Source organism: Epinephelus moara, chromosome 8, assembly GCF_006386435.1.
Source record: "Epinephelus moara isolate mb chromosome 8, YSFRI_EMoa_1.0, whole genome shotgun sequence".
NCBI lineage: Eukaryota > Metazoa > Chordata > Actinopteri > Perciformes > Serranidae > Epinephelus > Epinephelus moara.
In genome coordinates, this window is record NC_065513.1 from 17110434 (window position 1) to 17124873 (window position 14440).

The following is a 14440-nucleotide window of genomic DNA, read 5'->3' on the forward strand; positions in this document are numbered from 1 at the left end:
AACTGCGCTCTTTGTCAATCCCTCATTATCATTCTCCATTCCTCTTGGACTTAAATAATGAGAAGATTGTTTTCCTCTCCCGCCTAATCATCTAATTTCGGCCTTTATAGTGTTTCCTTCCTCACACAGCAGCTCTTTCCAGCTCATCTTCTGTCATTACTAAACTGATTGGACCAAATCAAAACTGAAATCAAATTAAGGCCCATTGTCAGTGCACGTGGTTCTGTCACTGACATGAAAGGAGGACCACACAGAAGAGATAACAAGAAATTCAAAGTCGCTGGTTTGACATGAAAGAAAACAACAGAGCTGACTGGATGAAGGGATTTCTTACTCGAAATATTCATATAAGAAATCACCTATTTAGATGATTGTACACCACAAACATAAAAATCCTTGCGGTAATGTTCCCTTTTATGTAAAAAAAGTATGCAACCGTTTCTAATGGGCTTTACCAGCAGAATAGTTTGAAGTAGGATTTCAATGGCACATTACGGCAGTTGTAAGTATTACATTCTGGCTTTCAGTATTTATCTTTTTGATAAAATCTACCATTTTCAATTAGGGCGTGCAGTGGCAGAGAGGTTTTTGGGGAAGGTTGTGATATACATCTCTTTGTAAGGACTCAGCTGAACATACAGAGTTCTGGTCGAGCAGATGTCTCAGTGCGATTGGACAGCAGTTAGGCAGCCGTCAGAAGACACTGGGTGATAATTTAGCCCTGGCCTGCAGTGACATGATAATAATGCACTCATATCCTGCTGTGATTCTCCTGATCGGCTGACAGTCAAGCACAAAAGAGCCCGAATTCATTAGTAACGGGGAGGCAGATTTGCAAACCTGTTCAAAATACAAAAAAGGCATCACTGCTTACGTATTCACAGCAAACCAATGTAATAAATTCATAATCTGAACTAGTGCGGAAAAAATATATAATTGTACTCCTATGAAATGGGAGCTTGCACTTCATTTGATGGCCGACCCTCACCTCTAACATTATAATAAATATTCCATAGTGGTAAATAATAGATGAGTCAATAGCACTGTATCAGTTTCTACCTTGCCCTCATTACTCATTACACACTCATACTCAAATGTGCTATATCCCAGCCATACCCCTAAGCAATTAGTTGCTCTAAAATATCAGGGGGCTAGTTATTCAGGCATGTATTTCATATTTTTATTGGTTTATTCGGAGAACTGCATGCAGACCAGGCTACAGCAAACACAGCCTCAGCAAATCCCCAAGCTCCTCTGCAGTCAGCAAAGTAATTGGGGAGGGAGTCCCAAAGGGTCCTCGCACACTGCTGAACCCTCTGCTACCGACAAGTTGAAATGGCAATGGAGGTAGATAGGAGTCAGTGTTTGTGTGCGGGTGTGTGTATGTGGAGGATATAAGTGCAGGAGGTGGCTTGAGTACTTTTGTGTGAATAGGCTCGCAGTCTTTGGAGACTCGCTGGTTGGCTGGGAAACCATCTGGTTCCCCTTCCCCCCAGCTGCATTGCCCATGGTTCCCCATTTCTATGGGGATGTCAAATTCTGCTCATGGGGAGGCTGTCAGGATGCCAATTTAAGCCCCCACTGCTTAAAATTAGTTAATTAACTCTATCTCTCACACAGAGAGAAACTTCCTTTGTAAGTATTTCTACCATTCATCACAATCCAACTCGTTTATTCTAAAGCTTTGCCAGCTATCAGCTTGTGAAATTAGCAAGGAGCAGTTGAATGTGGGATAAAAAGGCCCATGTGTGAATCCATAACATTAAATAAGCACACACATAGAGAATGGGTTTAAGCTTTATTTCAGAATTGGAGGCCAGATTTTAAAATGCACTTCAGCTTGCCATTGTATGCTTTGTCTGCAAATACAACTTCACTGATTAAGGTGATAAAATAAATGTTAGACATGCATTCATTGATTTTCCAAATCAATGTTCCTCACATATTCATGGAATATGCTTATCAGATTCCCAGTTACTGTTAAAGCTGCCACCAGGGACAAGATGTCAGTGTCTGTGTGTGTTTAAAAACAGACGGAGCCTATAATGAGATCTAGTTATTTTTACAATGGTCAAATAATGTCATAAACATATATACAAAAAATACATCACAAGGCTTTTATTCACAACAATCGAGTGTGTCAATTTTGTACACTAACTCTGTGCACAGAGACAAAGTGATCATATCCTGAGGTGATGATAAAACGAAGGTGAGTTGCACTGCCTCCATTTAGCTGAAAGATATAAAAAGATAAAGACAAGTTAGTTGTTTTACTTGTTAATTATACGCATTCATATGTTTTACTTAATAATATTTTAATTTCAACTCACCGAAATTGCATTTGACTGAAGACATCCCTCTGTATGTTCAAATTCTACAAGACAATCAGCTTGTTAATCGCAATTTTTGATTCTTCGGCATTTAAACCAAATGTGCAAACAGATACTGTAGATGGATGTTTCTCTTACCTTTCTCTGTGACAGACTCAAACTGAGAAGCATTTTCTGAGGTGTTTTTCTCTATCTTTAGATGCCTGACTGCAAAAGACAGAAAACACAACCAGATATCTATTAAAATGTTTAAAGGAACCACAAACTAAGTACATTTTTCTTTGCAGATAATATATAATCTTGTGCTGCTAGAAAAACTGTGAACATTTTGGTCTGACACTAATGCCTTGGAGCAATTTATTTTGGCAATGAGCATGTTAAATGTGGTAAAATGTGGTTAAATTGCATGTGTAAATTACACTTTATGCTACGCTACCAGCATGGCTCAATGGATGGTCCACCACTTAAGTACAGACTCAAATATCTCAACAACTGTTGGAAGGATTGCAAAGAAATTTTCTACAGACGTTCATGGCTCACCAATGATGTATCCTAACGACTTGGGTCACACCTGTCTTACTTTTTTTCTAGCACTGCCATGAGGTTGACATTTGTGATTTTGAATAAAAATGTCTCAACATTTGTTGAATAGATTGCCATGAAATTTGCTACGCACAACCAAGATCCCTTCAGGGTGATCTGTAATCACTTGGGTAATCCTGTTTCTATCTAGTGCCACCATCAGGTCAAAATTCCAATTTGTCCAATGCTGTGGTTTAAGAGCAAATACCTGCAAATCTAATGACATTCCCATCAGCCTCAGTTGTACTTTGTGTGATTGCTGCTCAACATGCTAAAGTAAGATGGTGAACATATTACAGTATAAACATCATACCTGCAGCATGATCGCATTGTCATTATGAGCTTGTTAGCATGCTGACATCAGCTTTTGGCTCAAACAACAGCCTAAATGTGCTGGTAGCATGGCTAACAAGACTCTTGTGGTGTCTTCTTTTAATGTACATCTATTTCAATAAGGTTTTTCCTCCTTACAGCGACCATACAATCAGTCCAATATCTTCCATATCAATATGCAATTTAATTAACATATGTGATCAAAGAGTTTGAGGAATAGGCAAAATAACAATTTCTGTGTTTCTCACCTGGTCCTAATATAAAACATAGACCCCTTTACTTGTGATTACAAACACTACTGATCTAAAAAAAAAAAAAAAGGGGACTTAAAAAGTCACAGAGTACTTTGTCTTAAATTAATCTTAGCAAAAGATCATGCAGAGTAAAATGGTGGTGAGTTGACAGCTGATCATACATGTATATGCCCTTCAGTTTTAGGATGTGTTAGACTGTATGTGTTCATTTATTATATTGTGTTTAGCTTCTGTCCTGTTAATTTATGGGGAAAAACAGACATTGTCATGTACTGTAGGTCAAATACCTGCGGGAGTGTCCATACTTAAATAATCCAGCTGTTAATAATGTAATATTGTATGGTGACTTAAGTATAGCTAGGGGTGGGGGAAAAAAATCAATGAAGCATAGTATTGCGATATTTTTGCGTGGCAGTATCTGGCAGATACACAGATGCCACGTATCGATTTTTTAAGATGTAAATTATCAACATTACAATAACAAATTCAACTTTTGATAGCCTACTAGAATAATAAAATCAATTGCTTTTTCAGTCCACTAGATACAAGTTGTTGCAATAAAAAATGATAGAAGTGAAATGAAAAGACTGAAAACTTTATCTTATCAGATAAAACAAATGTCAACAAAGTTTCTTCCTTTGGGGACATAATTTGCAGATAAAAACAGGTAATAAATCCCAATATATTATCACAATACTCCCATATACCTACTACCATATATTGCAACACATTTAAATCGCAGTCATATTGAAATGTGATTGTTGGGCCTCTGGTGATTGTCAAACCTAGTATCAGCACATACAATAACTATTTACAATAACAGATTTGATATATTTATACAGTTTTAGTATTATTGAAATGAGTGGGTATATGTACAAGCTTTTATTAGTTTGTTTATAGAGGAAAATAACCCATGTTTACAGTATACCATGAGGATCGTCAAAGCAGATAATTCAGACAATAATTCTTTTCTTGATTTCTCATAAAAAAATAATTTGACAGTGGCAATAGTATGATCAGTGGTGTGGTGGAGGGTAGCTTATACTAAGATTTATGGGGAATTCTCTCCAATTTTCTAGCTGTTTTCAGTATATATCAGTCAAAAAGCCATTGGAATATACTGTATGAGAGAGTACACCCACTTCCTCCTTAGGAACCTGCCCACCTACCTAGTAGTAAACCCACCTCATCAACGACCACTACACTATGGTGTCTAATACTACCCTAGCATCCATACCATTATAGCTGTCCACTGTCACAGCAGAAATGTTCGTGGGGTCAGCAAAGCGGATGATGAACTCTTGAGGAAACATCCCGGTGGACATCCAAAACGTGTTAGTGTGACTGGGTGAAAGGGACAAACATCAAGTGTTAACGCTGCACTGCAGCACAAAATACAGTGTACATCTGGCATTAACTTTCACATGGAAACTTTAGGTTGACAAAGCTATTGGCGTTATTTCAGCAACAACTAAGCTAGGACTCACCCATCAGTGATGTTTTCTGGTGGGTGACTCTCATCGCTGGACGAAGCAACGACAACTTTTGCACCCAAAGAACTTAGAGAGTCAATCATCTTCAGAGACGCAAATAAAAGTAGTTTCCACAATAATACACACCAGTGTTGTGTTTAGGAGGACGCGTTTTGAGAAGCCGACAACTACAGCAAGCTAACCCAGCTAACGCTACTGCCGTTGCCAAGCCAACCGCTGCGTCGCAATATATATACGTCACCGTTACTATAGTACGTCACCATTTCCGACGCACGTTACTCGTTAGTTGTTTAGCAATTAGCAGTGAGCAGTGAAATCTACACATCTTCACATGGCGAATGGATGCAAAGACGTGTTGTTTACACGCGGAACTGGACAGGTTAGTTACAATGCACCAGTGAGCACAAGATGACAACACATGCCACACTTCATAGGCCGCTATATGTTTGTATGAGTTGGTAAGCTAGGAAGCTAAGCTACAAGGCAGTGCAAAATTCAGCTAAGTTGCGAAACAAAGAGGAAATGCAACACAGAAATGAAAGTAGAAATCCACAGAGCACCTGTCGTGTTTTTAATTGTCGAGATATTGCCTTATTGTAATACAGTGTGTCGGACAAACACGTCGTGCGTAGCTTTAGCTGCTCAAAGATGACAAACCTACTGTGGCATCCACAATGAGGTTAACATGACAGTTCTGGTTTCAGGTCAACTCCAGAAATAAGCTACACTGTAAAATTCGCCGGAGGATTTTAAAAATGTCAAATCAACAAGAGTCCACAATCTTCATCTGTCTTGTTTCTCATGTAATGGGAGATGCTTGTTAAAAATCTGTCACCTTTAGGGGATCCATGTTTAATCTGTTGTTCTCTATTTCAGAGTGATGATTCGGATATATGGGATGACACAGCATTGATAAAAGCTTATGACAAGGCAGTTGCATCATTCAAGGTAAAATGGAGGCTTGGCATCATATGTGCATGCAACCATGGAACCCATCAATTATCATATATGCAGAATCTGTTTTGCAGAGATAAATGTGCATGAATAATGTTTCTTTGTTCTTGCCACTCATGTCTCTTGCTTTGTGTGTCAGACTGCCCTCAAGGGTGAAGATGAGCCACAAGCCGCATCCTCTGAGAAAAATCATCCAGGAAAGAAACGCAAAAACAACAAAAAGAACCAGAGTAGGAAACGAACCAATGCACCACCGGATAAAGAGGCAAGTCTGGAATTAAATAGTGGAGATAAATATACAGGAAGGAGGCTTATTGTTCAGCAGTTTTATTGGCAGTTTGTAGAGGTCTCAATGATAGACTTGAAATCAACATCATAGGTGTTTTAACATTTTAATGCACACAAGTTTAGTTTCTGTGTTCCATAACACATGTCAGTGATCTAAATTTGTGTTTGGAGCACCCGTTTTGGATTTGGTTTACTTCAAATCAGGAGATAACCAAACCAGATTGTTTACATTCTGTTATGTTGTGTCACAGTGGCAGGTTGGGGACTCGTGCAGTGCATACTGGTCAGAGGATGGCCAGCTCTATGCAGCCACCATCTCGTCCATAGATGAGAAGAGAGGCACTTGTGTAGTTGTGTTTACGGGATATGGCAACGAGGAGGAGCAGAACCTTGAAGACTTGCTTTCAGAGATTTCCGAGGGTGATGAGGAGACAAATACAAAGGTAAAGCAGCGCATAGCATTTTTTGTCATGTTTATAAAATGCAGTATATTTCATGTATTTTGTTAGATGTTAGTCATTGTTCTATTCTTACCTGTTCATTTAACAGGTTATTGACATTTTTTGGTGGTGTTTTTGAATTATTCCCTCATGCAAATGCAAAAAATATAATATTGTCTCCAAACAGCAAAATTTGATGGCATAACCATTTTTTTTTACTGTAAAAGTCAGGTTTTACTGTCCGTCAGTCAGAATCGAAGGAAAAGGGCTTCTTTCCAGACTGAACATTTACATTTTCCCACTAATAATCCCCTGTCGCACATGCACCGTAGTTTGTAGATCACTCACAGACTGTACACTCTGCTGTTCACTGTGAACAGAAGCTAGAGTCATTTTTCATTTTAAAAAATCACTTGGCAGTGAGTCAACTCAAACCAGGTAATATTTCTACAACCTCTACTCAAAGAAGAAAAGCAGCATCATCCCCTGACACAGTTCACACAGGGTTATGTCCTTTACTCTGCAAATATGCACACCAGAAATGAGAAATGACCAAAATTAACAGTATGTGTATGAAATGACAGTAAATAACACGTATTACCTTTGACATACTGTCATGTTTTATATGTTATTTGCTTTTATTTGACCACTATAGACTGAATGTAATAGTAGGTAATAACTGAGAGAAGAAGTAGGGGTTAGTTGAGGCAAAGTGAGATAAATTTGAATTACAGTACTTGATCTTTATCCAGTAATAACTCCTGGAGTGCTATGAACATAAAAAAATGCTGTCTCACAGTGTAATCAATCCACAGATTAAGTTGTAATTAGTAAAGCGCTTGCATCTTTTATGGATTGTAGATTAATTTGGCCATAGATAAGTTAATATTTTTCCCCTGATTTTGCTTTTTTATTAGTCAAAAAACAAATTCAAATATAATTCAATTGTGGTATGAAAACAGTGACAAAAAAAAGATGAATCAGGGTTTTAGTAATTTGTCTCTGTAATTGTGGTAAAGGAGGCAGAGTCGTCAACAGAGGAGAGCGACAAGTCAACTACACCAAACCAACACAAACAACAACCTCACAGTCAACCTCAGAAGTCCAAGGCTCACAGAGAACCTCCTCCTATGTGGGGTCCTGGCTTCCCTGGGTTTCCTCCGGGCCCACCTCCCATGCATGCTTTCAGACCGGTAATAAGAAAAACTTCTTGTCTTTTTCCTTATTAGTCAGCAAACAAAATGAACTGGTAATAGACTGTTTTAATACATATTGTTGCTTGAGTTTAAAATGTTAGAATCAAGTTTAAGACAATTAAGACTTTATAAAAACCTGTTCGAAGCTTCGCTCTTTGCTGCACCAACAGTCATAGTAAAATGACACTTAAACAATGAAGTGTTTACAGTGTTGACAATAAAACTGGAATATAAACAGCACCCTCTCAGAGCTGGAATTTATTGCTGGGGATTGTATTGGACTGCAATGAATTTTATTGGTGTTTATGTTAATATGTCTATCCTCTGTATTGATGTGACTCTCTATAAAGTCATAAAATGAAAGAAAGACATGTTTTTGAAAATAATATATATTAAATCAAGCCTTACTGTTTGGTATAACTGGCATCACAGTGTTGTTTTCAACCCTTTCTGTGTCTTTATGTCCTCTGCCAGGGTGGAAGCAGACGATCTGGTGGTGGTCACGGGCCTGTACCTCCATCCTGGCCTCCCATGATGCCTTTTGGCCCACCAGTGAGTTGGAATATATTTCAGCATTAACAAGAAATGCAAAAACTACAGTAGATACTGTTTTATCTGAGCAACAGATTTTGCAATCCACATGTAAAAAGCACACACTCACTAGAAATCTGGTAAATTGAGAAAACACTGTCAGTTATTGATAGACAGCAGATATCATCAGCCTGCAGCATCTGTATTGTGATCACACTCTCTCCGCCTTAGATGATCCCTCCACCTCCACCGATGAGCCCCGACATGGTGGATGACGAGGCTCTGGGCAGCGTGCTCATCTCCTGGTACATGAGCGGATATCACACAGGATACTACTTGGTATGCACACAGGAGCTAACTGATGTATTACAGGCTGTAAAAGGGATTTACAGCTTTTATTTACAGGTTCAGTCTCTTGCATTATGTTGTGAGGAGCAGCGGGCGTATATGTTAATTTGGACGCCTTTTTGGTAAAGTTACTCAATCTTTCCTGTTATGCTTCTTAGCTAGAGGATCCTTTTTCATGGAATGCCTCCAGCTTTATAATAGGTGGGAGTCCTTGATTTTTAAAAGAGGAGTTCTATTAACATCATATTCTTTTTACAGGGGTTGAAGCAAGGACGCAAAGAAGCCGCCAATTGGACGAAACTGCACCACAAATGAAATGATCAACACAACGTTTTATAGTTTCAGTTTTTCAGGGCATCACTTGGAGCAGCAGCCGCCCGCCTTGTCGTGCCTGATGTATGTGTTTTGTTTCAATGAAATGTTATAAACTGAAGTGCTTCGTGCTGGGAACAGAACATTCATCGGAGTTCAAGGAGGAGAGTTTTGTATTCTTTGTAAATAGATTAAATAAAGGCTATCAGAGCACAGTTGGTAACTCTGTGTTTTTGTTTTTATTGCACTGTAGAATAGATGCACTTTTGTAAAATGAAAATCTACTTGGCAAGAGATGTGTGTGATTGTTGCCACTTTTTTTTCAGTCATTATAAATATATTTCTCTCTATTTCACTAATTAGCAAAAGAGGGAATTATTATCCGAATGTGTGTGTGACAGACTCAATGATATGTGGTTGTAATGGCAAATATTGTCCAGCAGAAGTCAGACTAGTATAATGTAATCACGTTATAGGGAAATGTGGCATGAATACATAATGGCTTGGTGTTTAAACCTGTGCAGAACCATTGCCAAACCCTCTTCCCTTCTAATTGTGTGTCTGCTGTACACTTGTGTCTCTGGGCATGCTAAGAATTTGATTGCCAGCCAGACTTTGAGTCCTGCTTCGGTCCCACTGGTGCTTTTCCACACAGTTAATTCAGAGAATCGTTTCAGTATACGGGTTGCATTCAAGCTTTCTGTTTTCCCTGAGGTGACCCCCTCATCCACCAGCCAATATAGGATGGCATTCATCATGTTTTTCTGCTTGCATCAGATGTGTGCATATTTCAGGGTGAGAGTAGGCAAAGTTTCATCAACTGAAAGTATAAGACATTTGTTGAGTTGTGGAGATAAAAATTGATGTTTCAACAAAGTCATTGTGATATTAAGATCATTGAGAGACATTTTGTCTTCACGTCCCTTAAACTTTACAACCTCAGACTTTGCAAGCCTGAAATGCAGACAAAAGGGCGTTTGCAGGTCAGAGAGAGGACAGTGAAGTGTTTTATAGTGATGTAGCAGACACCAATGTTTTATAATTTTATATGGTATGCTTGTGCAGAATGAGAACATGAGGTCCATTGCTGCTTTTGTCTGCACAGCTATTATTTATCTCCTGAGTTGTCCTGTAAACTGATCCTAGAATGAAGTTTAATGATGTAAGAACAGCAGAGGAAGTAGGGCAATAGTTACTGTATAGGAGAGTATATTTAGAATATAGAAAACCACATGTAATTACAGTGGGAATAAAGCCACAGCCATTCTGCTGAGCCTGTGGCACTTTCATTCCATGAAAAGAAAGCCCAACAGATTTCCCATATTTCCTATACGGGTGATTTGCTGCCTGTTTACACCCACTCCTCCGGTTGGGCAATTGATCATACGTTGTATGTGCGAGTGTGTGAGGCAGAGAGACAAACAGAATAGGATTTTGTGGTAACATGTAACAGCATGATTGTCTGCTGTTTTTGATATCATGTGATCTTCCTCCAGCTGCTCCGTGGCCATTGCTCTCTGAGTAAAGAGCGGCCCCTTTGTTTGTGTACTGACTGTGGTCTGCATTTTATAGCCCGCTGTGACTGTGCCAGTGTTGACTGCTGTATTTGATTCTCACTGTAGCAGTCACTTTTGTTTTTTCTTCTGTTTTGTGTGCATTTGTGTGGGCAAAAGAGGGAAAAAAAGAGGGACGGTAACAGGAGAAAATGTAGTTTGTGGGATTTACAAACAGAATATGCACTATAAACGAGGGGTGATAAACCAGACCTATCTTTTCCCCACAGATGGATTTAAAATCTGCCGAAGCAAAGCCTGCACATAAGCCCCTTGCTTGCCTGACTCTGCAGCATACTGAGCTGCCCAAAGGGCTCGACGGAGCCCAGCGAGGAGTTAAAAGGGGGTCAGACCTAGCTTGGGAAAGCACTGCTCCCCTCTGTGACTGTCTACCCCCTACTGACCAGAGCGGCATGAGGCATGTAAACATAATCTGCATTTCACATAGTCTCTTCTAGGAGACAGACAGACATCCAAGTGAGATCACATTGCTGCATGAGTTACAGCGCCTTCAGCTATTTACTCAAGCTCCCAACATCAACAAACATCCCGCTTTTAAATAAGAGACTTGGGGGGGGAGATTAGAGAAACAGGGGCTCCAAAAGCCCCCTTTCCCTTTTTCCATAGAGGCCAAGCACCAAACACTTACTGCTGAACTACAGTCATCATTGTAAGTTTAAGATTGTGGTGCAAACACCTTTAACCCATTAGCAGAGCAGAGTATTTGTGGCTGATGCTAAATCACTGGTTTTAAGTGTATGCAGGGCTGTTTCACTGTCAGCATAGTGCACAAAACTGGAGTTATCTGGCTGAGGCAGGCTGGGAAATGTAACACTATTTCTATTTTTTCTTTGTTCTGAGGAACACAAACAAGTGTCTGCAAACAGACACTAAATATAGATTTTTATGATTGGCAGAGAGACAACAGATTGCTGTATCAAGGCTGTTTGTGATTCAGACAAAAATGAACAAACATGCCATTGCAACATGATACCATAATGCCAGACAGTGGATTTTCAGTTAATTGCCTACCCAGTGTTAGCTGAAGAAGTTGCGTTGTAAATAAAATCACAGTAAACAATGGCTCTCAATTACACAAACCCTGATGAAGACTTTATCGTAATGCATTGATTTCCAGTCCTGCATCACTGAAGGCTTTCAGCTGATCTGTGGCTTTTGTGTACCCTTTGATTCTCCTTTACCACACTTTATTTTGATAATTTTAGACGATACAGGAGGTCGTGATCGGGGTTACACAGTGTCCGAATGTGCAGCAAATAGATAAATAAGATGAGGAAAATAAGATAAACAGAGACTCTGTTGAACACTGTCCTTTTACCAGTGAATCGTTCTTGTTATATCATCACTGAAGTGCTCACTGAAAGCATGAGAAAGCAAAGAGTTTTGACATTGATTCATTTCAGGCCTGATGCACAAAATATCAGTCGGTACAAGGTTTTGTGTGATGACCTGGTGCGTTGCGCACTTCAAGTAATGAACAGAGTATTAAAGAATGAACAGGCAATCACACACCTACCTTGAGCCAAGGGTGGATAGTTCATGACTCTAGCAGTCCTGAATTGGATGTGAGTCCCAGTATCTGGATAAAATGTACCTTCTTGTGGGACTAAGTAGAGCTGCAGTATCGCCTTGTGTCATGAGGCTGGGACTTTGAAGCAGACCTCTGTCACCAGAGGTGGAAACAAGTCATTAGCCTCTTTTACACTGCCTGTTCAAGGCAGGAATATCACGCTGTTGTGCCGCCTCGCTGTTCTGTATTAAAGGTATGATTGAGGAATGGGGGGACAGAAATATGTTGCTTTTAAGCTTGCAGCGGAGGCACTAACGGCCCCAAATCAGCATCTGTGTAAAAGCAACAGGGTGGGACTGGACGCTTGTGTGTTTTGCAAGTCACAGGTAAGTCTCAAGTCAAGTCCCAAGTCCTTAACTTTGAGTTTCGAGTCCTAAACAAGTCATAATACACTCTTCATGACACTTTAACAGATCAGAAAAAAGTAGTGCTGACATTACACCTTGATTTAGCACTTTGAACCATTGCCATAACAGAATGACTTTTGTATGTTTCTATCCTGTCTTGCTGTATTTAACTCATCTCACATTGAAAACAAATGTCTACTTCCTCTTTATAGATTTGCTTGGGGGAAGGTATCAAGTATTTTCAAGTCAGTAGACTCAAGTCCAAGTAAAGTCACGAGTCATTGGTGTTTGAGTCCAATTCAAGTCTTTTTAAATGTTGACAAGTATAGTTTCATCAAATTTGTGACTCAAGCTTGACTCGAGTCCAAGTTTTATGTCTCAGCCGCACAGCTCAGTCTGTCACACTCCATGTGGATGTAACCTCTGCCTCAGTGACACTGATCCTCGATGACCCTCTGACCTTACAGAATTCCGCTCACAGCAGGTCCAGTGAAGTCCTGGTGCCGCCACAGATCGTGAATCACATTCCTGCTGGATTTCATGCCCTGTCGCAGATGCTCATAAATAAAATGTTGTACCATGGAGGCAAAGCCCCCCCTGTTTTACAGCCAGGCCCTCTAAGTAGTCTGCATTTTTGTTATTAAGGAAATGGGTGTTCTCAGAAGCCAAAGAGCAGCAAATACGCATCACCTGAAACACATTATTTAAAAACATCCTGGTCTTTTGTTTTATCTGGTATCCTCTTTATTGCTTTATGATAGGCTATCAAAGCCATGTGCGATTAACATCATTAACCCAGCTGGACCCACTATGAATATCATTCAAAGGTACATCACCTAGCCAAACATCACTTACATCTATATGTATTCTAGTGAAGACCTAAATATTTCCAGTGATATCAAACATGTAAGGTAAAACTTTTTTTTTCATATGATTGAGTAGTAATTGAGGTTGATCCTCATGTTCTTGATCTTATCAGTCTTATAGTGTGGGAAAAGGCTCTCACACTGAACTGCTCAAAGGGAATTTTAATTTTCAATAAATATTTAAGGCAGTGATTTTAATATATATTGAGGGGATGCATCCCCCCAGTATTCAAATATGGTTATAAGACTTAAATAGACTTAATTATACAGGTAGCCATGCAATACTGTCCTAAACAATCATTTGCAAATGTAATTATAATCACAAACTTAACAAATTCCCATTATTATTACTACCAGCTCTACTAAAACAGCAGTTCTACATGTGGTTTGTCCAAGTGGTATTGCCATACCCCAGCAGAACACAACTCACGGGCATATTCATGTCTTTATTACATTATATTTGTCGGTAGGCTAGCCCGCATGAAGTCTGAGTAAAGTGTTAATTATTTTTGTTGCGCTGCTTGTGTAATTTATGTAGACAGTAGTAGCTTTCATTTGTTACATATTCGTTATAGTACACTGTATAGCTGTACTTGCTCATGATTAATAATGTAATGTAGTGGGAACTGAGTTTTCAAATTTTGAATGTTTTTCTGGAGGAGAAAAAAAGAAAGAAAGAAAAAAAAGTGAAACTTGGAGCTGCAATTTGAGGACAGAATATATTCATATTCTGACAGTAATAGAGTGACAAGGAGCAGCGTGAATGGCAATTATAAAATACAATATCGTATATCTAGATTTGGACAGCTATACGGGTCAGCTTTGTCCATAAAGGGCTGTCAACTCTGGAGCACATTACTCACTTAAATCAAAGTGCTTACAGATTTAAAATCCTTCACAACAAAGGTCAAGGGCTGACTAAAAGCAAACCAGAGCAGTGCCCACTCCGAGCCAAATGCACTCAAAGTTTTAAGGGGTATTAGTGTAAGTGTTTTGGTGTATTGTGGTATGTGTATTTTAGT

At 39.3% G+C, this 14440-nt stretch overlaps 2 protein-coding genes across 2 annotated transcripts; one reads left to right on the forward strand and one right to left on the reverse strand.

Moving 5' to 3' along the window:
- Positions 1-2103: 2103 nt before the first annotated feature.
- On the reverse strand, positions 2104-5218 carry hspb11 (heat shock protein, alpha-crystallin-related, b11). Its single transcript, XM_050052021.1, has 5 exons — positions 4987-5218; positions 4737-4843; positions 2469-2537; positions 2331-2374; positions 2104-2233 (listed from the first exon to the last, which is right to left on the reverse strand). Exons 1-5 carry the CDS (start codon positions 5073-5075, stop codon positions 2141-2143), a joined length of 402 nt encoding a protein of 133 aa, XP_049907978.1. The 5' UTR covers positions 5076-5218; the 3' UTR covers positions 2104-2140.
- Positions 5219-5226: 8 nt separating this feature from the next.
- On the forward strand, positions 5227-9276 carry smn1 (survival of motor neuron 1, telomeric). Its single transcript, XM_050052020.1, has 8 exons — positions 5227-5371; positions 5869-5940; positions 6086-6211; positions 6486-6677; positions 7694-7867; positions 8345-8422; positions 8633-8740; positions 9008-9276. The coding sequence occupies exons 1-8, from the start codon at positions 5324-5326 to the stop codon at positions 9062-9064; spliced, it is 855 nt and encodes a 284-aa protein (XP_049907977.1). The 5' UTR covers positions 5227-5323; the 3' UTR covers positions 9065-9276.
- Positions 9277-14440: the final 5164 nt, after the last annotated feature.

Excerpts from the sequence above, each read along its gene's own strand:
- hspb11 (XM_050052021.1), bottom strand. The coding sequence starts at position 5,075 with ATGATTGACTCTCTAAGTTCTTTGGGTGCAAAAGTTGTCGTTGCTTCG. Across the intron at positions 4,844-4,986 it reads CCAGAAAACATCACTGATGG|TCACACTAACACGTTTTGGA; the intron begins GTGAGTCCTAGC and ends CCTTTCACCCAG. Across the intron at positions 2,234-2,330 it reads TTCAGTCAAATGCAATTTCG|CTAAATGGAGGCAGTGCAAC; the intron begins GTGAGTTGAAAT and ends TATATCTTTCAG.
- smn1 (XM_050052020.1), top strand. The coding sequence starts at position 5,324 with ATGGCGAATGGATGCAAAGACGTGTTGTTTACACGCGGAACTGGACAG. Across the intron at positions 8,423-8,632 it reads TGATGCCTTTTGGCCCACCA|ATGATCCCTCCACCTCCACC; the intron begins GTGAGTTGGAAT and ends TCTCCGCCTTAG. Across the intron at positions 8,741-9,007 it reads ATCACACAGGATACTACTTG|GGGTTGAAGCAAGGACGCAA; the intron begins GTATGCACACAG and ends TTCTTTTTACAG.